General features: G+C 40.4%; 1 protein-coding gene across 1 annotated transcript; it reads left to right on the top strand.

The window, feature by feature from the left end:
- The first annotated feature begins 4,841 nt into the window (after positions 1 to 4,841).
- KRT39 (keratin 39) lies at positions 4,842 to 13,347 on the top strand. Its single transcript, XM_055258797.1, has 7 exons — positions 4,842 to 5,402; positions 7,242 to 7,324; positions 7,985 to 8,141; positions 9,210 to 9,371; positions 9,486 to 9,611; positions 11,264 to 11,484; positions 12,905 to 13,347. Exons 1-7 carry the CDS (start codon positions 4,935 to 4,937, stop codon positions 13,161 to 13,163), a joined length of 1,476 nt encoding a protein of 491 aa, XP_055114772.1. The 5' UTR covers positions 4,842 to 4,934; the 3' UTR covers positions 13,164 to 13,347.
- Positions 13,348 to 27,236: the final 13,889 nt, after the last annotated feature.

The raw sequence follows: 27,236 nt of genomic DNA, 5'->3' as shown, positions 1-27,236 counted from the left end.
TAACTACAAAATGCAAAGAATTTCACTGCTAACCTCTTGGTGTATTTACTTTCAGTATTTTTCATACATTTTCAAACTAACGGACTATTTCAAACACTGCTATTTTATGAAGTCAAATTTATCGAATTTTTTACAGGTTCTTCATTTCAAGTCATTGTTACAAAGGCCTTCCTTATCTGAATTTGTAAAAGTATTCTCCTATATTTTCTTTCAGTACATTTATGACTTTCACTTTTCACATTTGAATCTTTGATCCATTTGTAATTTAAGCATATAGATAAAGTAGTGAACATTCATGCAGCTACACAGTTGTATCAAGTCTTAACTTTTTATGTTAATTCCACTTTATTGAGATATAATTTTCAGACAATAAGATGCATCAATTGAAAGTGCACAGGTCAGGCTGGGTACAGTGGCTCACACTTGTAATCCCAGCGCTTTGGGAGGCCAAGATGGGAGGATCAGTTGAGGTTAGGAGTTTATGCCAGCCTGGGCAACATAATGAGGCCCCATCTCTAAAAATTTTTTTTTAATTAGCCAGGCATGGTGGCATGTGCCTGTAGTCCCAGCTACTTGGGAAGCTGAGGCTGGAAGACCACTTGAGTCCAGTAATTCAAGGCTGTAGTGAGTTATGATCATGCTACTAAACTCCAGCCTGGGCAATAGAGTGAGAATCTGTGTCTAAAAATAAAAATAAAAGTAGGCAGCTTCATGGAGTTTGAAAGCACATGAACTTGTGTAATCAACAACCAGATCAAGATACAGAATAGCATTTCAAAATGTAGAACATCAACCTTAGAAATTCTTTCTTGTTGCTTTCCAGCCAATGCATCTCTCCCACAGAGACAACCACTATTCTTATCTCTAACCATGTCAAAGATGAGTTTTGCCTGTTCTTGAAGTTAATATAAATGTAGTCATACTGTTTGTACTGTTTTGTACCTGACTTCTTCAGCTCAATATATTTTTGAGATTTTTCCACGGTGTCGTGAGTACCAGCAGTTCATTCTTTATTGTTGTTGCGTACTACTCCATTACATAGACATGTCACAGTTTGTTGATCCATTATCATGTTTATGAGCAGTTGAGTTATTTTTATTTTAGTGCTATTAAGAATATAGCTGCTATAAGCATTCTTGTGCAAATATTTTTGTGTGTATAAAATATATACATTCATCTCTCTTGGGCATATACCTAATCATGAAATTGCTAGGTCATTGGGGAAGGTCCTTTGTCAGAGATATATATATATATATATATATATATATATATATATATATATATATATATAGTATGTTACTGTATAAATAAATGTGTGTTTATTTATTTTTATACATATTTATTTATAGAGTCATGTACCACATAATGACATTTCAGTCAACAATGATGGAACACACACGTACAAAAGCTGTCTCAGAAAACTATAATGTCATATTTTTATTGTACCTTTTCTATGCTTAAATGTGTTCCCAGATAACACTTACCATTGTGTTACAGTTGCTACTGTACTCAGTACAGTAACATGCTGTGCAGGTTTATAGCCTATGAGCAATAGACTATACCATATAGCCTAAGTGTGTTATAGGCTATACCATCCAGGTTCATGAAGTCCACTGTGATGTTTACACAACAACAAAATCACTAAAGGTGAATTTCTCAGAATACATTCCCATTGTTACAAAAGATATGACGTTGTGTATGTATGTGTTCTAATGTGTATGGGGGGTGGTGGGTGTATGAAGAGAGAGAGAGAGAATATTTTAACCCAGGCTGTGGCTTGCCTTTTCACTTTCTTAGCTATTTATTTGATCAGCAAAAGGTTTTCATTTTGATGAAGTCTAATCTATCTATTATAGTGCCCTCCATAAGCTTAGAAGTATTCGCATGGCACAAGGTTATGAATATAATCTTCTGAGTTTTCTTCTAAAAACTTTAGACTTGAAATCTTCACATTTAAGTGTTTAATCCAACCTGAATTAAGTTTTATACATAGCGTGAGGTAGAGATCAAGATGTATTCATTTTTGCTATACAAGTATCCACTTGATTCAGCAACAAGTATTGAACAGTATTGAAAAACAGTATTGAAAAAGCTTTCCTTTTCTCATTGACTTGCTTTGGGATCTTTGTCAGAAATCAATTGACCACATATATGTGAGTCCATTTCTAAACTCTATATTCTTTCTCATTGATCTACTTTCCAACACTCATGCCAATATCACACTGTTTTAATTATAGTAGCATTATAGTAACTTGAATGAATTTACATTTCATTGCCACAAGCAATGAGAGTGCTATAGGCAGTGAATGTATCTGTTATCAAACTTTGATTTTTTTCAGTTTGATAGGTGGAAAACTAAAATATCTCAGTATAATTTAAATTTACATTTCCCTTTTCATGAGTGACATTAAGCATTTTTTCTTATTTTAAGTGCCTTTTGTATTTTCCTTTTAGTCACTGTCTAGAGTGTAATTGTAATATTGTCTCCCAGTCTGTCATCTTGTCTTCTGGTTTTACAGGTTGTATTTTTCATCCAAGCACAAGTTCAAACACTGTTATTTTATGGAGTCAAATCTAACAGTTTTTTATGGCTTCTTAATTTTGAATCATCATTGGAAAAGTCTTCTGACTCCAAATTTATAAAATAATTATCCTTTGGGGCATATTTATTATTTATTTTTCATGTATGAATCTTTGATCTACTTGTAACTTGTCCCACTGTAAAGGATGAAGTATGGTTTCAACATTCCCTGCCCCCACACCAAAGGAAATACAGAATTGTCCCCAAAGTACATATAATGGTCTACCTTTTCCCCGTGGCTTTTGTTTTATATTTTATTTTATTAAAAATGAAATCTCACTGTGTTGCCCACCTGAACTTGAACTCCTGGGTTCAAGTAATTCTTCTGCCTCAGCCTCCTACTGAATGAGAGAAAATTTTTGCAATCTATCCACCTGACAAAGGGCTAATATACAGAATCTACAAGGAACTTAAACAAATTTACAAGAAAAAAACAAACAACCCCATCAAAAAATGGGCTAAGGATATAAAAAGACACTTCTCAAAAGAAGACATTTATGTGGCCAACAAACATGAAAAAAGCTCATCATCACTGGTCATTAGAGAAATGCAAATCAAACCACAATGAGATACCATCTCACACCAGTTAGAATGGTGATCATTAAAAAGTCAGGAAACAACAGATACTGGAGAGGATGTAGAGAAATAGGAACACTTTTACACAGTTGGTGGGAATGTAAATTAGTTCAGCCAATGTGGAAGACAGTGTGGCGATTTCTCAAGGATCAAGAACCATAAATACAGTTTGATCCAGCAATCCTATTACTTGGTACATACCCAAAGGATTATAAATCATTCTACTATAAAGACACATGCACACGTATGTTTATTGCAGCACTATTCACAATAGCAAAGACTTGGAACCAACCCAAATGCCCATCAATGATAGACTGGATAAAGAAAATGTGGCACATATACAGCATGGAAAACTATACAGCCATAATAAAGGATTAGTTCATGTCCTTTGCAGGGACATGGATAAAGCTGGAAACCATCATTCTCAGCAAACTCACACAGGAACAGAAAACCAAACACCGCATGTTCTCACTCATAAGTGGGAGCTGAACAATGAGCACATATGGACACAGGGAAGGGAACATCACACAGTGGGGCCTGTCAGGGGGTTGGGGGCTAGGGGAGGGATAGCATTAGGAGAAATACCTAATGTAGATGACAGGTTGATGGGTGCAGCAAACCACCATGGCACTTGTATACCTATGTAGCAAACCTGCACGTTCTGCACATGTATCCCAGAACTTAAAGTACAAAAAATCTCATAATTCAAGAAACAAAAAAAAGGATGAAAAGGAGCCACTACCTGAGAATGTGGACAGCCTCTAGAAGCTGGAAAAGGTAAGAGAATGATGTTCCCCTAGAGCCTCCATAAAGGATTAGGAACAAGTAACTTTCTTAAGAAAATGCTGAGTAAGTATTCCTCAGAAAGAAAACACACCCCTTTCAATGAATCCTATTTAAACATCCAGTAAAAACCAACACTATGATACATTTTTATCTAATGTAATACCATAAGCAAACACCAAGCACTAAAAATGTTATAAAATGTGGACTTTAGAAAACCAAAAGATAGCCAGTCTCTTTTCCAAGAAATTTCTTATTACCAATCAAACCCTACCTTTTCCCCATAGCTTTTATTTTATTTCATATTTTATTTATATTTTATTTTATGTTATTACATTTTATGGAAAGCTAAAACATAAATCTAGCCATTATCTTTAAAACAAGCCTTTTAAAAGACTAACATTTTAATTCATACTCACATTGTCCTGACGCTGAAAATGGGGAAACCATTTGGGCAAAACAAACTGAAATACTGACTTCTGATTTCTAAGTTTACCAATAATTATTAGACATTAATAGTTTCCCTTTTCTAGAGAAGAAAGGAAAAGAAGGATGAACTCATTCCTGGTTAAGCTCAGTGCCAAGTGGAGAGGTCAACAAGAATGTAATGAACTTAATATACTCACACCTGCTTAATAATGGATGCTTAGGACAGTTCCTTTTGAAGACATAAGTTGAAGCTCTGGGTCCAATAGACAAGTAGTAGTTATGATGGGTAATAACTTAGTAACAGCCTAAATGCACATTTTTATGAGACAAATAACTCTTCTTAAGCAAGTAAAAAGCAGACTAATAAGATGTTCCTACAGGATTTGATATAAACATGAGAAAGGAAAACATCCCACCTGTGTGACACCACGTAGAAGAGAGGCTATATAAGCAGTTCAAAGAGGAAAACACCAAGAGCCTTGGAATTCAGACTCCGTGGAGGTGGCTTGAGCTTTTCATCCTGGTGACCACAGACCTGGAAACAAACTAAAGCTGGACACATACTATGGATGCCAAGGGCTGTACAACAACCAATTCTCCTTCAACCCCATGTCAAAACTGCTCTAGGATTACAAATGTTAGTACCATCTCTTCTAACAACCGCTGCCATCCTGGTGGCCTTAAAGTCAACAACTGTCAACCAGCTGGCTACATTCTCAGAACTCCCCGAGACCAGGGCTGCCAACCCACTCCTTGCTTTTGTCACAAGCCCATCTACCTAATGAACAACTTTGACGCCCGTTCCTCTCTGGATGACTGCAGCTGGTGTGGTGAAGGCATCAACAGTAATGAGAAGGAGACCATGCAAATCTTGAACGAGCGCCTTGCTAACTACCTGGAAAAGGTGCGAATGCTAGAACGAGAGAATGCTGAACTGGAATCTAAAATCAAGGAAGAGAGTAACAAAGAGCTCCCTGTTCTATGTCCTGATTACCTGTCTTACTACACTACCATTGAGGAGCTCCAGCAGAAGGTAAGATTCCTAGGAACCTGTTTAATCGTGTTGTGAATTGATGGTTTCCAAGCAACAGTTATTTGCTAAACTTTAATATTTTTTGTTCAGTTGATGCTGAAAAATTTTTTGAAGAATAGAAAAATCTCTTGAGTGAAATTGTCATCTTGAGGCAGCATTCAGAGTCTGATAGTATTTCTGGTCAGGCGCAGTGATGCACATCTATAATCCTAACACTTTGGGAGGCTGAGGCAGACAGATCACTTGAGCCCAGGAGTTCTAGACCAGCCTGGGCAAAATGATGAAATTCCATCTCTACACACACACACACACAAAATTAGATGGGCATGGTGGCACATGCCTGTGGTCCCAGCTACTTGGGAGGCTGAGGTGGGAGGATCACTTGAGCCCAAGAGGTCGAGGCTGCCATGAGCCAAGATCCTGCCACTGCACTCCAGCCCAGACAAAAGCGAGACCCTGTCTTTAAAAATCAAAAATGAAAAGAAGTCTCATGGTGTTTCCTTTCTCCAGAAATACATTGTACCATTATAACTAGATAACTCAGGACCAAAAGATGTTAACAGCAAGTTGTTGCCATTTTTTAAATAAAAATAGGGAGACAGAGATCAGAGAAAATAAATTTTGCTTCACTGAGTTCTAAACAATTTAGTTTTTATCCATTTTTCAACCATCACCACCTTTTTCTCCTTTTATGCTTATGTTATCATCTCCACATTGCTTGGTTTGTTTCTACACCAAACCTAAGTTTGTTATGCACAGATGTATTCTGCTACTACACATCTGGATTTATTCAGTTTTATTCATTCAACAAATGTTTACTGAGCAGCAACAACATTGGGCCAAACATTGTTCTAGATTCTGGGAAAATATTGGTGACCTTTAAAAAGTCCCTGCCCTCATGGAATTGACATTCTAGTGGATCATGGTATTTATATAAATTTAGGATGGATTTTATTTTATTTTATATTTATTTATTTTTTTTTTTGAGATGGAGTCTCACTCTGTCACCAGGCTGTAGTGCAATGGCACGATCTCTGCTCACTGCAACCTCCAGCTCCCGGGTTCAAGCGATTCTCCCTCCTCAGCTCTCAAGTAGCTGAGTCTACAGGCACACGCCACCACACCCAGATAATTTTTGTATTTTTTTTTTTTTTTTTTTTTGAGATGGAGTCTCGCTCTGTTTCCCAGGCTGGAGTGCAGTGGCACGATCTCGGCTCACTGCAAGCTCCGCCTCCTGGGTTCACGCCATTCTCCCACCTCAGCCTCCCGAGTAGCTGGGACTATAGGCGCCCGCCACCACGCCCAGCTAATTTTTTTTTTATATATATTTTTAGTAGAGATGGGGTTTCACCGTGTTAGCCAGGATGGTCTTGATCTCCTGACCTCGTGATGCACCCGCTTCAGCCTCCTAAAGTGCTGGGATTACAGGCATGAGCCACCGTGCCTGGCCAATGTTTGTATTTTTTAGTAGAGACAGGGTTTCACCATGTTGGCCAGGATGGTCTTGATCTCTTGACCTCGTGATCCGCCCCCCTCAGCCTCCCAAGTGCTGATATTACAGGGGTGAGCCACTGCGCTCGGCCTGGATTTTATATTTTAACAACAACAAAAAAAAATACTTAAAAGTTTCTAGTTAAGTACTTTTTGCCGATCTTTTAGGAAAATGACAGGACATCTGACTTTCTGAAGTTTTCCAAGCTTTGTGAGCATAGCTATGAAGATTAATAAAAAGTCTACTCAGCCTTCCCCTGTTACTTGACACACACACAAGCCCCTTGGTTCTTAAAGAAGGAAATCTTGGTGTTTGCTTCATTTGTGTGTACAATCTCTTAATTCTAGATCTTGTGTACCAAGGCTGAGAATTCCAGACTGGTCTCGCAAATTGACAACACCAAACTGACTGCAGATGACTTGAGAGCCAAGTAAGCCCACCCAACACCATCATCAATGACAGAGCTCACCCTGAGTCTGACCGAGATGCCCTCAACAAAATTGTCCCCATGTCTACTAACCCTCTTGCCCCAGATGATGTTGGCACAAGCCCAGAACAGACTTTCAACTTCAATGAATGATTAAGATTAATAACTGCTCACATGTATACAGTACCTATAGTTTCTAACTTGTGAACCCATTTCATTACCTACACAATAGTTCAGTAAAATAGGCAGGGCTAATATATTGTTACCCTCTTTAAGGTGAGAAATCTGTGGCTTAGTGAAGCTGTTACTCACCCAAAGGTAAGCATAACTAGTACAAGTCAAAACCGAAACTTGGACCCACGTTTTCTGAGCCCTAATCCAGTGCTTTCTTGACTTACATTGCATTGCCACTAGGGGCAGAGGAAGGACAATAAATTCCCATATCTCAAAGGACAGCAATGTAGATCCCCCTAGCAAACTAATTTGGGAATAATAATTAAGTTATGATCTATATCAAATGGTTTCACCTCCAAAGAGAATAAAACTTCTAATAGAAATACACTAAGTGAGGTGCCCAGAGCAAAATGCAGATGAGAGTTCTGCTTGGCTTGGTTTGCATCATCTCCTTTCAGATGTCTCTGTTTTCCCATCTGGTTTTTAAAGGTATGAAGCTGAGGTGTCTCTACGCCAGCTGGTAGAGGCAGATGCCAATGGCCTCAAACAGATCCTGAATGTGCTGACCCTGGGCAAGGCCGACCTAGAGGCACAAGTCCAGTCTCTGAAAGAGGAGCTCCTTTGCCTCAAGAACAACCACAAAGAGGTGAGAGAAAGACCAAGAGAGTAATCACAAGCTAAGGCCCTAAAAGTAGCATCAGTTCCTTTGAGTTGCACCTGAAAAAGGGTGTGCCCGCTTGTATTAGTTCGTTCTCACACTGCTACAAAGAAATACCTGAGAGTAGGTAATTTATAAAGGAAAGAGGTGTAATTGAGTCACAGTTCCACATGGCTGGGGAGGCCTCAGGAAACTTACAATCATGGCTTAAGGGGAAGCAGGCACATCTCACTTGGCAGCAGGAGAGAGAGAGAGAGACCAAAGGGGGAAGAGCCCTTTATAAAACTATCAGATCTTGTGAGAACTCACTCACTATCCTGAGAACAGCATGGGGACACCACCCCCATGATCCAATCACCTCCCACTAGGTCCCTCCCTTGACACGTGGGAATTATGGGAATTACAATTCAAGATGAGATTTGGGTGGGGACACAGAGCCAAACCATATCACTGCTATGTACTACTCTGGTTTAGCCCTGAAAATACCTACTTCTACTAGCACTGGTTCAATGTAGTATTTCAAATCCACTGGCTCCAACACAATATCTGGAGCCATAAGAGGAAGAAAGGCCTCCATCATCCCCTCCAGCTTTTCCATGAGAAGGAACCCAATTTTTCTGTCCTTACAGTCTTCCCATGTTTGTAGGCATCCCTACACAGGCTTCTGCCACCTCCCATTGGCACAAGTGAATATTGGTGCAAATCAATATTGGCACAATCCCGTATTTGCACCATAGAGACTATAATCTGTCATGATCAATTCCACCTTTATCCTGTTTCACCCATTATCCAGCCCTGGAAATGATCTAAATTTTTTGGAACTCTGGTCTTGCTACTCATTTTTTTTAATTTTGCACATATTTAAACACACAGTCCTACCTGAAATAGTCTTAAATCATTTTAGAGCATCTCAATAACACCTGTAAATCATGTATTCCTTTGTTGTGGGCTATATGTTAGACACAATTGAGCTAAATCGTAACAGTTAGAGTGAAACAAGAACACAAGGGGGTCATCTGTTCACTAAGTGACTTCACATTCTTTTTCTTTCCTTAGGAAATCAATTCTTTACAGTGTCAGCTTGGGGAGAGACTTGACATTGAAGTGACTGCTGCCCCTTCTGTTGACCTAAACCAGGTTCTACAAGAAATGAGATGTCAATATGAGTCCATCATGGAGACAAACCGCAAAGATGTGGAACAATGGTTCAACACACAGGTGGGGGAAATAGAAAAGTCAAAAACAATAAGCTGATGCTGCATTTCTAGGGCCCTTTAATCAAAGTCATGTTTTCCTCCCATAATATTCTCAGTCTCTGGTTGTGTGTTTCAGATAGAGGAGCTGAATCAACAAGTGGTGGCCAGCTCTCAACAGCAGCAATGCTGCCAAAAGGAGATCATAGAATTGAGACGCACTGTGAACACTCTGGAGGTTGAACTGCAGGCCCAGCATCGAATGGTACTGAGCAAGCTGACCAAGCCTAGCTCAGCAAAGATGGCAACAGTCCCTTACACCTGTGTGTTGCAGTATTTCCCAAACCGTGTCTCTCAGAACAATAGTTCCTCATTTGTTAAAGGGTCTATGGCTGAAAAAGAACTCTGTGGCCAAATAAGTCTGGGAAATGCTGGACTAAACCAAGGTTAAACAGGGTGCCTTCCTGTGAGCCATTAATAAGCTAATATATACCATGAATCTCCAAGAAGGGGATATGTGGTATTCAGCATTCCAAAACTTATTTGACTGTGGATCCTCCCCTTTTTTTTTAGAACATCTTGTGTATTAATGATTCATGAAGTACACTTTGGGAAACACTGGGAGAGCATTTTATTATATGCAAAGCATTTTTTACAAGCTATCACGTGAGATTTATAAAGTAATCCTAGGAGGGGGTTGGCATGATTACAGATGAGGCTCCAAGAGCTAAAGTGATTTTCCCAAGCAAATCCAAGGTGAGTTTCAGCCCACCTATTTTATAAATAGAGACACTGAGATCCTGAGACATTAAGAAACTTGTCCAAAGTCACAAAAGAAATAAGAGTCTGAGTCAGAGTTTGGATTCCAAAGCCAGTACCATTCTGTCTCATGATAATGCCTCTCTGAAGTAGAGAATTGCTTACATGCTCTGATGTGAAGGGTTTTAGGAAGACTTTGCCCCACACTGGTTTTGTCACCAGCTAGTCATGCGACCTTGGACGACATATTGAACCACTTGAACCTCAGTTTTCTCATCTATAAAAATTGGGATAATCATGCAAATAATAGGCTATTAAAACCTAAAATCCCATCATTATCCACAGACTTACAGAATGATAGAGCAGGAATGAAATTTACTCATCAGTTTCAACTTTCATATTTTACATATAAAGGAATTGATCTGGTGGATAAATTGCATATGGTTAAACATTGCTTTCTTCCTTTTTTAAGATACAAACACTCACTGAATGAAGTGCCATGGTAATGCTTTTTTTTTTCTTTTTGAGATGGAGTCTCGCTCTGTCGCCCAGACTGGAGAGCAGTGGCACAATCTCGGGTCACTACAACCTCCACCTCCCGGGTTCAAGCAATTCTCTGCCTCAGCCTCCCGAGTAGCTGGGATTACAGGCGCCCACCACCACATCCAGCTAATTTTTTGTATTTTTAATAGAGACAGGGTTTCGCCATCTTGGCCAGGCTGGTCTTGAATTCCTGACCGTGTGATCCACCCACCTTGGCCTCCCAAAGTGCTGAGATTATAGGCATAAGCCACTGTGCCCAGCCAGTAATGCTTTTTTAATGCCTGGGTCTGCAATAAGTTATTTTTTTTTCTCTCCTAAGTAGGAAAGTGTGGTTCAAGATTATTGGGTGGTCAAGAAAGAGAAAGTGAAATACATACTTACAGAGAAGCAAAAAAGAGAAAGAGAGAAAGAGGGAAGAGACAAAGGAAAGCAGATTTTAGCATAGTTGATCATTTGGGTTTTGGATTTAATTTGATTAGGAAACAATAAATAAAGTGCTTGGAGATCTATCAGTAGTGTCACAAAGAAACCATTTTTTTAAAATGATACAGGTCACACGTGACCTGGGCTTAAAGGAGTCATCATTATAAATCCTACTATCCTTCTCCATGGTAGAGAGATTCCCAAGAGTGCATCCTAACGGAGACAGAGGCTCGCTACACAGCCTTGCTGACCCAGATCCAGAGTCTGATCGATAACCTGGAAGCTCAGCTGGCAGAGATCCGGTGTGCCCTGGAAAGACAGAACCAAGAATACGAGATCCTGCTGGACATCAAGTCCCGGCTGGAGTGTGAGATTACCACATACCGCAGCCTTCTGGAGAGCCTGGATGGCAAGTACGTAAAATAACAACAACTTCTATGACAAAGAAGTGCAAATGAACGCGTATATGTACTGCCACTGGCAATAGAGGTGAAGTGCTTTGTTTGACCTTCTTGCCAGTGACGGGAAGCTTGGACAGAGGCATCCACACACCCTCTCAAGTTGTGCCATGAGGAAGACTTGCAATTGTAACCTCATCCAAATTTGAGGAGTTGGCTAACCTGAGCTGTTCTAAAGAGCCCATGGGCCAGGTTAATTTCTTATAGGTTGCTTACCTTCTTAAAGTTTTAAAAATTACTAGAGAAAAAATGATTTCCCCATAGATGAATATTCCTGGTGACCATTACAGATATTTCCCCCACTGAGATGAACATCTGATTTTCATGAGCTTGTACAAAACAACCCAGGCTCCTTTGGAGGAAAATTCTGCTCAGGCTGAAACCCCTAACCCTATCTAGCCACTAGTCCTTGAGGCCAACAGAAGCATGTACACATGTATGTTTTAGCATCATTTTTAAAAAATAAAAGTTATAGTTTTTGTAAGCAATAACAAGCTAACCAACCCATAAGTAAACGTATCCAGAGGATGAGTTCTTTGAAGTAACTCAGTCCAAACTAAAACCCCAGAGACTTAGTTACAGTTGCAAAGGAGACTTACTTCCCAAAAATAATCAGTGAACTCTTCACAGCATTCTTTTAATTGGCATGACCAAATTATATAAGCACAATGGTCATCAATGCTGTCACCTTTAGGAGCCGTGATCATATACCAAAATACCTCGAATCATCAAAGAAAGATTATGTTTATAAAAAGAGTGTTTACTATGTACTGCTTTTTACTTCAGTTCTCTAAAAACTTTGCATAGACAGCCAGAAGGCACTTTGAAGCTTCCTGATGACACAGTGAGGACTCTTTCATAGCTGGGGTTCAGGCCACCACTATTAGTATGACTAACTCCTCAATGAGAAAAATATCTGGTTAATTTCCATTCCTTGGATAATAATGCCCTCAACTTGTTCCTTATCACTGTTGCTCCTGTGGGTTTAGTTTCCATTATATCCATTCTGCAGATGAAAAACTAAAGCTTGAGAGCGTTAAACGACTTAGCTGAGGTCACCAGCTGGTAAAGGACAGAGCCGGTCTCTGCCCCAGTCTTTTGACTGCTAGTGCAGTATTCTTTCCACAATGTGATGGTATTGACTAATGGAAACTTACATAATCGAATACTTCTAAACCTAGGATGCTGATTTCCAATGGATTTGATCTGATTCTTTTTCTTCCACTAACTACAGTACGAAATGAATGAATAAGCATTTGGAAGTATGTACTTGTCTTGAGCAACAAGTGTTTAAAAAAATTAGCCACTACCATTTTTCTCCATGACCATCATCGCCTTCCCTCAATCACAGCTAAAATTCTGTTTTTTTCCTTAGGCGTCCCTGTTACCCGTGTGCCACCAAATGTGAGCCTTCCCCTTGGACATCTTGTAAGTCCGGAGCCATGGAAAGCACGGCCCCAGCTTGCACATCCTCAGCCCGCTGTGGCTTAAAGGAGCACTGCAATGCCTGTGGACCCCTGTCCCGGATACTGGTTAAAATTTGCACCATCACCAAGGAGATTAAGGATGGGAAGGTCATTTCTTCTTATGAGCATGTGCAGCCTTGTTTCATCATCAGACCTGCCAAAGTCTAACATCCCAAGGCGATGAAAATGACCCACATTTATGAAACAGAGGCCAACACATGCTCCTGCCAGAGAGGTTTAAGAAAACTCCCCAGTCCCTTAAGGTACTTAGTTTCTTACTACTACAGCGGGTCCCCATTGCTAGGTAGAATATCTTTTACTCTGCTCCTTCCCTAACTCACCACTGCTAACATGATAATAAATTAAATTTCTCTGGAAGGACATTTTGCATTTATCTGAGGGATGGGAACTGATTTATAAGCACCCAGGAAGATGGCCTGCATTGCTTGACTATACAGGTGATTGATGGGCAGGTCTCTCTCTTGTTTACCCAGGCCTTGTTTACTGACATTCCTCCTTAGAGCCAGTCAGACAAGTTTAGGGTTGTTTTTGGCCACTGGCACCTGAAGGTGAAAAGCTACAACCTTCCCTTCTAAATTTCTTTGGACACAGAAAGAAACATACATGGGAACAGTATAAATAGGGGAAAAGATCTTTAATATTTAATTCCCTTGTGTAGATAGTCACAAGAATGGATCCTTTTAAACTCTGCTGTCTTAATTATGATTTATCTATACTAACATACTTTACCTTTCCAAAGATATTTTTTTAAATGTCCATGGTCTCCAAAACTTTGTGACCTATTAGGCTCTCCAAATATTTTATTTGAGAATCAGATAAGTTGTGGGGAGTGAATCTAGAACACTTTGAAGAAATAGCATGGGTCTTTTCATTAAACGTTTGCTATTTCTCTTTCTGTTCTTTAGGGAATGGGAGTTTGTTCTGATTGTTTGACAAGGAACATTTAGCTGGAACTCTCAAGAAATAACCCTTCTTCCCCTCCCTGTGAAGAGTGACAAAAAAAAATATAGCTTAGATTCCTGCTTCAATCTATCCATCAGAATAAATGGACATAATCTCCACACATTTTGCAGAAAAGCAATAGTGAATAATTGCTGCTTGTAAGTGCAAGGCAGTCCCAATGTGAGAAGGCATCATTTATATACCAGCCATCATCACAGCTTCTTACAGGATAGTCTCAGAATATGTAAGTCATTCCTGACAATAATCATTGGACATGCCAGAGGTTTTAAGAAATAATTCAAAATCAAACACAGATGGGAAGTCAAAAGGCCTGAAGTCCTACACCTGCATTTCCCAGCTGTGACCTTGGGGAAAACATTTAGACTTCATCAAATTTAATTTCTGTGTTTGTTAAATGAGGATCATGCCTACTTCACAGGGTTGTTGTGAAGATCAAATGAAATTGTTTATGTGACACTGCTTTGAATGCTGAAAAGCACCACCCAATGTAATTTTTATGTAAGTTTTGGTTTTAGCTACAGCCCTAGACCTATTTTTGTAATTATCTCATTTTAAAATTCTTTCTTCATGAATTTAGTTATCCAGTCATGATTTTGGAGTTTTAATAGTGTTTAACTTTTGGGAGAAAAAAAAAAACATGATTTCCTGTGATCAGGCCCACAATTCTACTCAATAAAGCATTTTTCAATTCTTAGGGTATGTATCACATATCAATGAGTCAATGTCTGATGCCCACATCAAAGACACATGCATTGTGTAACTTACAGCTCGATGATTTACTTCCTCCAGACAAGTAGCAACTTACACTAGGCAAATGGAATGCAGAACTCCCAGAATGACCTCTTTTTAATCAATAATTTCTCTCTCATCTGAGCGGGCAGAGTACCTCCAGTCAGTAGTTAACTGGGTACTATCTCAGGCTGCAGGATGAAAATGTGGAAAGAGCATGGAACTGGGATTCAGAAACCTTGGGACGGAGTCTCAATCCAGCCTGTGCATGTATGACCTCGAGTAAATAGGATATAACAATATAAGCCCTGCCTACCACACGGCTGCAAGGATAAAATGGAATAATGATGGTGAAAGGGTCTCGTAAACTGTAAGGTGCTTTGCAGAAGGGCATTCCTATTCCCTATATTGAAAACTAGACACATGTTGTTTCTATCAACACCTTCTTCCTTTCTTTCTGGTTCAGTGCTGGGCCCAGGTGGACCTTGATATATATCATCCACACTAAAATCTGCTCCGAGCTACAAAATTAGGGTTGAGGAATCTCGCTGGACTCAAGCTAAGATTGAGCTGATGCAGCAGTGCCATTTTCAGTTTATCCTAGAAGTAGGATGCCTTCCTCCTATGGAGAGCAAAATATCCCCTATGCCATTCATGGTTTTAAAACATACATGATTATAAGCTGCACAGTAAAGAGGGGAGTTAGCCACTTGAAGGCTTGCAGTTTTTTTGTGTGTGTGTGTCTTCTTCGTATAAGAGAATGTAAAACCATTTGCTGGTTGTATGCATGTGGTAAAACCTTTTAAAGGCAATAAGAAGTCTGGATTTTTACTAGGAGGCTAAATAAGTATCCTACACAGCCACAGGAGGAAATTTAAGGTTTTATGACAGTTCAGCATAAGTCAGCAGCTGGAGCAGGAAAGGGGCTCGTGGGGAGGGAAAGTGTAATTTTAGCACAGTTCGAAAGACAACCATGAATCAGGAAACACAGCATGGTGTCCAGAGCCTGAGGTCAAATCCTATATCTCTGCTTCTCACTCTGAGGGTCCATAATTATATTTCTTAAAAAGGGAGATATTTTAGATATATTTTTTCTAGATTTTTTTCCTTTCTTCTTGTTGACTCCACTTCGTGTCATAGCTAGTTTAAACTCTTCCAAATACAGAGGTAAGTAACCATGCTTCCCCCTTTCTCCTTGCCTCTCACCCCTTAACGGTCCCCCATCACCTGCCCCCAGCACACAGCCCACACCCTCTGCATCCTTACTTCCCAGAGCCAATTCCAGCAATTGCTGCTCAGAAGAGACTACCCAGAAACTTTTCCTCCAGAGTTCAGTTAGTGGTAACCCCTTACCTGACTTCCCACCAAAATTTCTCCAGTGTGACCCAGAAGCCGCCTGCAGTCACATTAATAGGGGAGTCTGTATCATTCAGATTCCTGGGCCTTACCCCAGACCTCCTGCATCTGCATCTCCAGGTGTGGGACCTGGGAATCCAAATTTTAACAAAAGTCTCAGCTGAGGTGTGTGCACTGAATTAAAAGCCACTGCTTTATCACTGACAGGGGGCTTTTGGCTTAAAGATCTGAATGACTTGATGACTTATTTGAGGCTTTTAGATTCGGGCATAGCTTGACGGACAACCACACATGCAAGATTCCCCCACTTCATGTCTATTCGCCTGTTTATAAAATGGAGTTAATCAATAATGACCAATAACTTAATAAATACCATCAACTCATTTAATCCTCAAAACCCCACCATGAAGTAGATACTATTAATAGCCCCATTTCACAGATGAGGAAACCGCTGGGCAGAAAATTTAACTGAGTCATCCATGCCACACAATAATGGGAGTGAATTATCAGTACTTTTATTTCCTTAGAAAGGTCAAATAGCACCTGACACAAGAATAGAAATAATCTGTAGTAGCAACAGCTTGCTTTTCAACTCTTCAAAGCACTCTTCTCCAGCTTGCTCATCACAGCTTCCAGTGAGAATCATCCAAGGAGTCTTTACCCCTCATCCAGAAATGCACAGAATATGTGGATTTTTGAATGGGGAATGTATTGGATGGCAGCTAATAGCCTTTGTAATGTCATAGATGGAGAATCTGGGGCACAGAGAGAATGGTACGTGTTCTCAGTGGTCAACAAGAGGACCAGTGCTCTTTTCTTCTGCTCCTCACTCTCCTTGTTCCCTGTCTTCTACTCCTCGCTCTCTTCATTCCCAGGCACATCTGTAGTGGACAGGTGTGGACTGAGGCCTAATGCAAAGAACACTGGACCCCAAGACAGTGACCTAAGGCTCTAACTCTCAGAAGTACCATTTGGCTTATCTGTGCTTAGACTCTGGGCACTCACCATGGACCCTTCAAAGCTTATATCCTTAGTTTCTCTTACAAGCTCTGACATTACTTATCATGTCTAGCTTTCTACCTCTGTAAATAAGAACTGACACCAAAAAAACTCTTCCAACCTGCCCCCACCCCACCTTGCCAGTGTCTTTTAAAGGCAAGTGGATGGTATCAGTGATACCTTCATGTTCTTTAGAAGATAATGACTCTATGTTGTTATTAATTCCCGTAATTTCCATTTTTCAAACAGTGAAGAAAAGTAGCTTACTCTAGACAGAAACAGACCCTTACCTGAGTAAGTTTATCCTATTTCTGTCCATTTTGATTTAAAATTAAAGTTTTTATAATGAAAAGACATTTTAAAAGCAAACATCCACTTTAAATGAGAGAAGGGGGGGAAACATTAAAATTCAAGAGAAAAGGAAAGGGTCCCCAAAGAGAAGAGAATAGGTCCATATTAGGTTAGGAAGAATTTCTAGGCTGAGGCAATCAGCATCCATGACACAGCCTTGGGTTAGTCTCAGGGCAAGCAAACCTTAAATACATTGTTTCAACACTGTGATCAAATGTCTTTTATAGGAAATGAATCCTCTGGGTATTGGGCTGGCTAGAAATATCTGATCAGTGTGTTCATGAATGATTCACAAGCTTCATGGGAACCACCCACGCACCCAGTTCAAATAGGAACAACCCTGTCTGGCAACATTGAAAGGTTTGCTGTAATTATCCTTTCAGGTTAAACATCATATTTGGAGAGCTTTCCTAGGTGATGCTTTTAAGCCACAGGCTACCACTTACATGCACATGGGAAAAATATGTATATCAATGTTTCTAAACATCTTAAGAAGGCATCGCAATAGCAAAATTTCTGGATATGTTTTCTTGATCCTCTCTCTTTCTTTGTCTCTCTCTCTCTCCCCCCGCCCCACCCCGCTCTTTCCTTCTCTCTCTCTGGAACAACCCAATAGTCAAGGTGGACATACTAGTCGTACCTGGAGAAAACATCTCAGACAGTAAGTTCTCTTACTCTTTTCAGGAGGAGAGCAAGTTTGGGACTCCCTTCTCTTTTTCCTTCTCCAAAAACAAAAAACCAGAAACAAAAAAGAATCAAAAAGGCCTTTCTTCTAATCCAGGAGCAAAAATTTCCGATATTACAGCTCGTTATGGAGGGCCACTGGGCCAGCTAGTGCTCAAGAGTTACCTGGAAAGGGTTGTATCCACCCATTTGGTATCTGTGGCCCTTAAAGAAACTGCCTAACTCTACTGACCCAGAAGACCTAGAGAGAGACCACACTTTGGGCTGAACAACTCTAAACCTGGGTAGTTGGTCATAAAGAACTACCCATCAACTGTATGTAAGAGTAAAAAGGCCTTCTCTGCACTTCTGTGGAGGATAAATGTCTGTCAGCTCATTTTCCGTTGACTGGAAAAAAATAACTGTGTTCTCTTCCTTCACTGCCACTTTCTAAGAAACATCCCCATCCCCACTCCCAGCATAGACTCTAGTTGCAGGGAGAAGTCTCACAGTGGAAGGTAAATACAATTACTACCCATGTAAGAGGACTCTGTAAGTTCAGCAGGGAAAGGAGACTAGGATGAAAACTCAGAACAAGCACCCCTTTAAAGGTATTAGAAAAACCTAGAAGAGAACTTTGGCCATCTTTGTTTAAAAAGCAGAATCATGTACTGATTAATAATACATACTTGAATCTAGACCAGCTGGGTCTCTGATTCCCAGCCCTGCCACATACCATGAGATCTTGGACAAGTTACTTAACCTCTCTATTTCCTCATCTTTAAAATGGGGCTATTAATAGCATCTACTTCATAGGGCTGAGATGACATCATTAATTAATGCATGCAAAGCTCCTAGAGCATGCCTGGCACCCAGTAACCTTGTTAGTAGGATTGCATTATACTGCTTCGAGAAGCTCACTTCAGTTGGCAAAACAATCACATGAGAGCTCATGAATTATTTCACTTGAGCCAAATGACAACGGCGTAGTCATGCAAAGCCATTCTGATAACTAATGAAAGTGCTATACTAAGGATAGAACCTTTCTTTTTAAAAGAAAGCTGAGTCACACCTGACCCAAAGTAAAAACCACATACAGGTCCAACTCTTCTGTTTTCCAGCATGTTAGGGAGCTCAGTTGTAAAGGACCTCTCCATCAGGTATCAACCTTCACAAGCTTTGCAGCCAGTAGGAAGAAGATAGCCCCGGAGGAGAAGGGAGAACAGTTTGAAGTCATCCCTGTAACAGGATCACTTTTGTGGACAACTGAAATGACAGGGCAATTCAGAGAGGACTGATGGCCCTTCTCCTAGTACAATATCTGTTACCCTTGTCTCTTGTGGCCCCGATGTTTCCTGGAGTCAGGTTATGGTGTAAATGGAGAAAACATCTGGAAGGTTTCTCCACCGCCAACACATAATAAAAGTAATCACAGATGCACAGAAGCCACAGTGTCTCCTAGGGCCAAAAAGTAGAAAGAGCAACGCTTCTTTCATTCAATTAAAAACTGATTAAATATTATGCCTCTAGACATTGTGCTATATGCTTTACATGAATTATCTCACTCAATTCTCACAATGGCCCTACCATACTATGGTTATTACCACATTACTAACAAGTGAACTAAGGCTTACAGAAGTTAAGTAATTTGCTCAGTGTCACAGCTAATAAATGTTAAAGTCAAAATCTAAACAAACTCAAATCCTCTATTCCAAATGCCCACTCAAATAATTACTCAAGTTTGACAATGTCATACATGTAGCCTAATGAAAGCTATAAAGAATTAAGGAAATAATGCTTGTCTTGGAGGTCTAAAGAAGGTGAGCCATATCCCTGGTGGTTCAAGTGGTTAAGAAAATGTTTTAAAAAGAGAAAGTGAGCCCTAAAAACACAACTCAACAGTGTCCAGCCCAATCCAGGAAGGAGCAACATTGAACTCATGAACACCATCTAAGCATGTGTGGACTTGAGGCAGTTCTTCAACCTCATTCCTCAAGACCCCACATCCCTCTTCTAGTTCCATTTTTGACGAAAGCCTTCATATTACAATTTGGTTTCTCTAATTCTTAGGTACAACAAAGAAGGTGCATTGATTTGCAGTTGGGAACTCTGTGGTTGCAAAATGGATCATCTCTCAATGTTAAATTAATAAGTTTGCATTCTGTCTCTTTCATCTGGCACTTAAAAGTCAGGTTACTCTGAGTCAGCTCCTGAGAATCCCTTTGGTTCTGGTGCACTAATAACCCACCAGCCTAAGAACAGACATAGACCACTGTGACTTCACAAAAAAGTATCACCTTGTGAAGTTCTGCTTTAGAGACCAGATGACCTAACTCAACAGCATCTTCATCTCTTCTCATTCTAACCACAACAATTATGTTGTTGGATTTGTGTGAAGTTTATTGCTAGAAGATTGGCACAGTATAGCCCTGCTCTACTAGATATAAAGCCAAGAGGTCTTGAATGGAGAAGCACCAGGAAAGTGTAGGTCTCATTTCTAACTCAGTTCATATTCACGGCAAGCATAGGCTCAAAACAATGAATGCCGGATATTCATGTTTCCAACAATGTGTGGCTTCATCAGCAATTGTGGGCTGCCAAAGCTGCACGGGACTTCCTGGTTTTGACCCATCCCAAGAGTAACAGGACACAAGGCTGATAGGATGAAATATCCAAAGTCCAACCCCAGGATTCCACTTTTTTTTTTTTTTTTTTTTTGAGACGGAGTTTTGCTCGTGTTGCCCAGGCTGGAGTGCAATGGCACAATCTCGGCTCACCGCAACCTCCACCTCCTGGGTTCAAGTGATTCTCCTGCCTCAGCCTCCCAAGTAGCTAGAATTACAGGCATGCATCACCATGCCAAGACAATTTTTGTATTTTTTTTTTAGTAGAGACAGAGTTTCTCCACGTTGGTCAGGCTGGTCTCAAACTCCTGACCTCAGGTGATCTACTTGCCTCGGCCTCCCAAAGTGCTGAGATTACAGGTGTGAGCAACCACACCCGCCGCCCGCCCCCCACTCCCACAGGGTCCCTTTTAAGAAAGGCTACAAATTATAATTAGGGGGATGGTAATCAGAAATGAAATCAAAAGGGTTGGGTTCAGAGAAAAACAGAAGATGCTATATTGGTGTATTCAGGAGAGGCACTGGAAGAAATAGACAAAATAAGAAAGAGGAGGGAGCAAAATGGATATGTTTTTGTGGCTGCAGAGTAAGAAGAACCAAGAGGTCATTTGGAGCTCACTTACATGGAACAGAATGTACAGTGGGACTAAGATTGCAGGGACCATGTCCAGCGTCCCAGTTATAGCACCGTCTCTTTGTAGTAATGACACGAAGACTATGTAGTAAATAATAATTAGGGATGAAAGACGAGCTGTGGACAAAGGATGAGATCAGGAGGGAAATAGGCTTTGGTTGTAAATAAAAGACATATTCACATTTGCCCTAATGATGGTTCCCACGTGCCCTGGATCTTCAGGAACAGCCTCCCTTTTATGTAATTGTATGCTTCTCCATAAAAATTATTTGTAAAATGTTTAATTAAATGTGATTTAAATTCTATAATTTTCTGAGGTATATCATATATATTAATTTGAAAATTTAAAAATCCACCTATAATTTGCCATTTTAGGGTTTATGAAATATAGTAACTATAACCATCTTTGCTGTTATGCTAATAATTTAAGATCTAGACTAAGCATGGGTATGGAAAATATGTTTTATAAATGACATGGAAAAGATATTCTATTCACCTTGATTTAATCCTTGTAGGAGATTGGTCAGAGTGGTGGGAGAAACTATAGGGAAAGGATGCAAACCTTCTGAAAGTTCAGAAGCCTCTGCATAGCTTCAGGGAAGAATAAGCTGAAGGCAGCTGTTCTCTGATCCTGAGGCAGAGGGCAAGGAGTAGGTACAAGGAAGTGTAGGGGAATTTATCGTAAACAGGCTTGTTTACTTAGGTTGTCTAGAAACCGACCTTTGATAATCTGTGCACATGACTGCTCCCTGAAAAGGGGAACAATAATGTTAATTACCCGTAGACTGTGTTTGCTCCAGGCTTTCGGCATTATGTCTGTACTGAATAAAAGCAAGCAGCTTCAGCTGTTCGCGGCTGCTCTCTTCTTTGGCCCTAAGTGCCGGCAGACCACTAGCTGCTCTTACACTGCATGCCTGTGTGTCAGTACTCCCTTCATCCAATGCTCAGCCAGGGTCTGCAGGACAGACCTGGCAAATCTTCAGCAAAAATCTATCACCAGAGTTCCTATTGGACGTTTCCCCCACAGACACACACGCACTACAATGTTCTACTGCCACTGTAACAAAGTAACATGCATTCCATGGCTCAAAATAACACAGAATAACACGACTTCACTATCTTACTGTTCTCTATTTCAGAAATCTGACTTGGGACTCAATGTACTAAAATCAAAGTGTTGGGGGTCCTGGGGGGGATTTGTTTTCTTGCCAAACTTTTCCAGCTTTCAGAGGCTGCCCACATTCCTGGGCTTGTCCACCACTTCCATCTTCACCATCAGCGATCTCGTCGCCCTTAACTCTGCCTTCATCACATCTCCTTCGCCAACACCGACTGAATCTTCTACTTCCCTCTTCCACTTTTTTTTTTTTTTTTTTGAGACGGAGTCTCGCTCTGTCGCCCAGGCTGGAGCGCAGTGATGCGATCTTGGCTCACTGCAACCTCCGCCTCCTGGGTTCAAGCCATTCTCCTGCCTCAGCCTCCGGAGTAGCTGGGATTACAGGTGTGCAGGCATGCAGGCGTGTGCCACCATGCCCAGCTAATTTTTGTGGGGTTTTTTGTTTGTTTGTTCGTTTAGTAGAGACGGGGGTTTCACCATCTTGGTCAGGCTGGTCTCGAACCCTTGACCTCGTGATCCACCCACCTCGGCCTCCTAAAGTGCTCGGATTACAGGCGTGAGCCACGGTGCCCAGCCCCTCTTCCACTTTTAAAGACATTATGATTATCTTGGGCCCACTTGAATAATTCAGGATACTCTCCCTATAAGGCCAGCTGATTAGCAACCTTAATTCTATTTGTGACTTTAATTACCTTTTTGCCAAGTAACATCAACTATTCACAGGCTCTGGGTATTAGGACCTGGGCATCTTTTGGGGACCATTATTCTGCCTCCCACACCAAAGGAAACAGAGAGAGGGAGGGGAAAAGAGACAGCCCATGTATTATCTCTCTAAAACCCCAAAACCAAAACTGGAGTAAGCAATAAAGTCACGAGTGTTTTAATTCACGAACCAATCAAGCTTCCCTGTTGTACTTCAACCCTCAGGGAACACTGACATAAGGAGAGCATATGTTTAAGGCCATATCTTAACTAATAGTTTGAAGATGTAAACATACTCCATAACCTTGTGGGGTCATCTTTTTATAGCAACAATAATAACAATTAACATTTACTGGGTGCTTCCAATGTGCTAAAGTGTTAAGTGTTCTCTATGTGCATTTGCTATTCAACTACCCATTTTGCAGATGAAGAAAGTGAGGCATGAGAGGTTCATAGCCAGAGTCACATAGATAGTGCCAGAGCCAGGATTCACACCCAGGACCATGGGACTCCAAATCCTGCACTTTTAACCATCATGAAAAAATGCCTCTTCCTTTTTTTTTTTTTTTTTAACCAATATACACTTTGCAATAATTTATTCCCTAATTGACAGAGATAGAAGGAAAAGACCAGAGTGTGACCTAACCAAAGGCATTTGGAAATGGCTTTCACCTGTATTTGGAAACTCAAGCCTTCCTAGGGAAGAACTATTAGTTCACTGCTCCACTCTACCTTAAACCCCAGTTATTATAACACAATGTGAACATTCCATATGTTACATTGTTCACATCATGTTATAATAACTGGGGCTTAAGGTAGAGTGGAGCAGTGAACTCATAGTTCACTGCTAGGGTGGAAAGAGTGCCCGCCCTAAAATATAAATAACTTTAAACAGATAACATGATAATAGTAAGAATAAAATATAGCAAAACAAAAAATTGGGGATTATGTTTAGGATATAATTTATATAGAAAAGTGAAATTTTAAAAGCCACAAAGCATATTAAAATAAATTCTGTAAGTTTAGAACACTCTATAAAAATATATATGACTTCTCAGCAAAAGTATCCAAAACCAGAGCATAGATATAGGTTTATTTCACCTAGCTAAAATAGAGTATTCTAACACACTCACACATACACACACAGACACATTTTCATAATAGTACCACTGAGTACTTTTTAATTATAATGCATAGATTATCTCCTTTCATTTCCACAATAACCCCATCAATCAGGGCTGAGTATTAATCTCAGTTCACAGCTGTGGAAATTAAAGACCGAAGAACTGGGTAACAATGGCAGAATTGGGATGTGAACTGACAGCTGGTAACCAGGGTATTCATCAGCATAAATCTAGACTGACCTTTACATGGACTAAGTTCATAAAATGTAAACTCCTGAAGTTCCTGTTTCTCCTTAAGTTCATCTGGGGACAGAACTATAGCTTTTAGGCTAGACTTTTTCATCTAGCCCTTGTGACTTCCTGACAACTTCATCGGTCTCCCCTCTGTCCAGACTCGTGGGATCCTGACTGCAGGGTGGAATAGAGGTGTTTTTTAATCATTCTCCTCCTCTGCCCTCATCTCTGCACAGCAGTCTACAGATTACAAAGCTTGTATGCGTACACTATAGACCTATTACATAGCTTCTGTATGTATATTACATACAGATTACACGTATCATGTGTGTACATTGCTTGCAAATTACATAGTTCAGGTATGTTTGTTACATACCAATTATGTGGCTCATGTATGTAAAGTACACACCTATTACATAGCTAATATATATATTACATGTAGATTACAAAGCTTATGTATGTACATTAACTCACGTGCTCCCCACAACAACCCTGTAAACTAAAAGGAAAATTATTGGCAGTCTCATTTTCATGGTAAGAACTTTGAGACCAGAGAGGTTAATGTTGCTAGGTGGGTGGGTTAACAGCAGAGCATGGACTTTAACCCCCTAGCCCAAAATCCTTCCCACTAGTCCAAACTGCAACAAAGATGCAGAAAATGTCACCATCAAGAAGATCTTCAAAAATTTTTTTTAAAAAAAGTTTTAGTTAGAATAATAGAGTTTTGAAAAGCAAATATTCCAAGCCAAAAGAAAGGAGGGAAGGGGAAAGAAAAACCTGTATCACAAACTAAATATCAAGTCGTGATTAGTAATCTACAAGCAGTAAAATAGGTAATGAGAACAGCATTCACGCATATAGAAGGGAGAAACCTAAAAGTAAATGTGAGAAGACACTATACACACGGGTAAAGTCTCTGTAAGCACATGGGTGAAATATGAACCAGTGGCTACGTAGGGACTGGGCTCTAGGGCACCTTCGCCACTAACTCACTGCATAACCTTAGGCAAGTCTTCCTCCTTTCACTGCCTTAGTTCTTACATCCATAAGAAAAAGTCCATCATGGTAGTTACTTGTCCATAAAGCAAGTTGAGAGCCTTGAACAAAAAAATATTTTGGCAAAACATATGATTACTCTACTTCTTGTCCAAAAGCACATTAAATAGGATACATATCAAACAAGTACAGTTTAAGGTACCATAATAGACACCGTGTCTATTATGCAATCCTCTCAAATAACAAATGCAGCATATACACACCACAGGTGCCATAAAAGTCAATAATAAATTGACTTTTATTATGTCTTCTTTCTCACAGCAGAAAAGTAGTTAATGCTGTGCTGTTACTCTAATATCCCTGAATATCTTACTAAATCAATCAAAATTAATAAGCAAACTTCCATCGTCTCTCTTCTGGACAGGGGCTGTCCTTTCCTAGCCATCCCCACCCCTTCACTCTCACCGTCATTCATTCTCCATGAGACAGCTAGGGTGATCTTTTTGAAGATCACAGTGCAGTACTCCCCTGCTTAAAATCTTCATTTTCCACATCTCTTGTGTTGAAGATCAAAATACTCAGCAGAGCTGAGAAAGCCCAGAACGACCCCGAGTCCTGTGCGTCACCGGCGTCCTCTCACCCTGCCCTCCTCCTCACCTTCTCTGCTCCACTCAGGGTAGGCATTCACTAAATACTTGTTCAGTGAATGAAAAGGCAAACAATGGGTTTTTTGTGTGAACAATGTATTAAGGTTTGTTTCTGAATAAGAAGCAACATTGGCCGGATGCGGTGGCTCACGCCTGTAATCTCAACACTTTGGGAGGCTGAGCCAGGCAAATCATTTGAGGTCAGGAGTTTGAGACCAGCCTGGCCAACATGGTGAAACCCCATCTCTACTAAAAATACAAAAAATAGCAGGGCCTGGTGGTGGGCGCCTGTAATCCCAGCTACTCAGGAGGCTTGAACCTGTGGGGCGGAGACTGCAGTGAGCTGAGGTCATGCCAGTGCACTCCAGCCTGGGCAACAGATCAAGACTGTCTCAAAAAAAAGAAAAAAAAGAAAGGAAAACGAAGAAGAAGAAGCAATATTTGAGTGAACCAAACAAATACATGGTTGAGTTTCAAGTGGCAACAACCATCAAGTGGGGAAGAATGCTGGGAGCAAGGACCTTCTAACAGCCTTGCATACTCTTGCCCTGCTGCAACATGAACCACACTGGGCTAAAGGTAAAACCTATAAGGACAAGACTTCAGCAAATTGCATGAGATGATGTTTCAGCAACCAACACCACAGTTAACTCAAAACATCTCCTCCTAAGGCAAAAGAAAGTAACGCCCAGTGAGGACTAAAGCTAACAGCGCAGGTTAATTCCAGGATCATTAACAACGGTCTTTGTGTAAAGGATTTATTTGATTACGTATCATGTCCCTCAGATTAAGATGATAATAAGGAGAAAAACAAGAGCGAAATTGTTTCAGCTCTGCAGCAGCACTTCCCACCCATTAGTGGGGATCTGTTTTTTCTGCTCTTGTGTTAAGGGAATGAAATCACCGCAACAGGCCTTTTGCACAGAGGCAGTGCAAAAGGACTTAAGGATCTTTCTAAAACCAGGCTTAAGTCAGAGTGTTCTGGCAGTCCTTTGAAAGAAGTTATCTAGCTGAAACATCACTTGCCTCCTCAGAAAGGTTTGGTGTCAGCTGGAAAAGGAAGGAAGCTGGAAGGAGGAGG

The sequence above is a fragment of the Symphalangus syndactylus genome, chromosome 20 (assembly GCF_028878055.3).
Source record: "Symphalangus syndactylus isolate Jambi chromosome 20, NHGRI_mSymSyn1-v2.1_pri, whole genome shotgun sequence".
NCBI classification, from domain to species: domain Eukaryota; kingdom Metazoa; phylum Chordata; class Mammalia; order Primates; family Hylobatidae; genus Symphalangus; species Symphalangus syndactylus.
This window is presented reverse-complemented; position numbering and strand designations above follow the sequence as displayed.

What these genes read in the sequence shown, in the direction of transcription:
- KRT39 (XM_055258797.1), top strand. Translation starts at nt 4,935, where the DNA reads ATGGATGCCAAGGGCTGTACAACAACCAATTCTCCTTCAACCCCATGT. An exon ending in TTGAGGAGCTCCAGCAGAAG is followed by an intron (nt 5,403 to 7,241) that starts GTAAGATTCCTA and finishes TCTTAATTCTAG; the next exon opens with ATCTTGTGTACCAAGGCTGA. An exon ending in AACAATGGTTCAACACACAG is followed by an intron (nt 9,372 to 9,485) that starts GTGGGGGAAATA and finishes TGTGTGTTTCAG; the next exon opens with ATAGAGGAGCTGAATCAACA.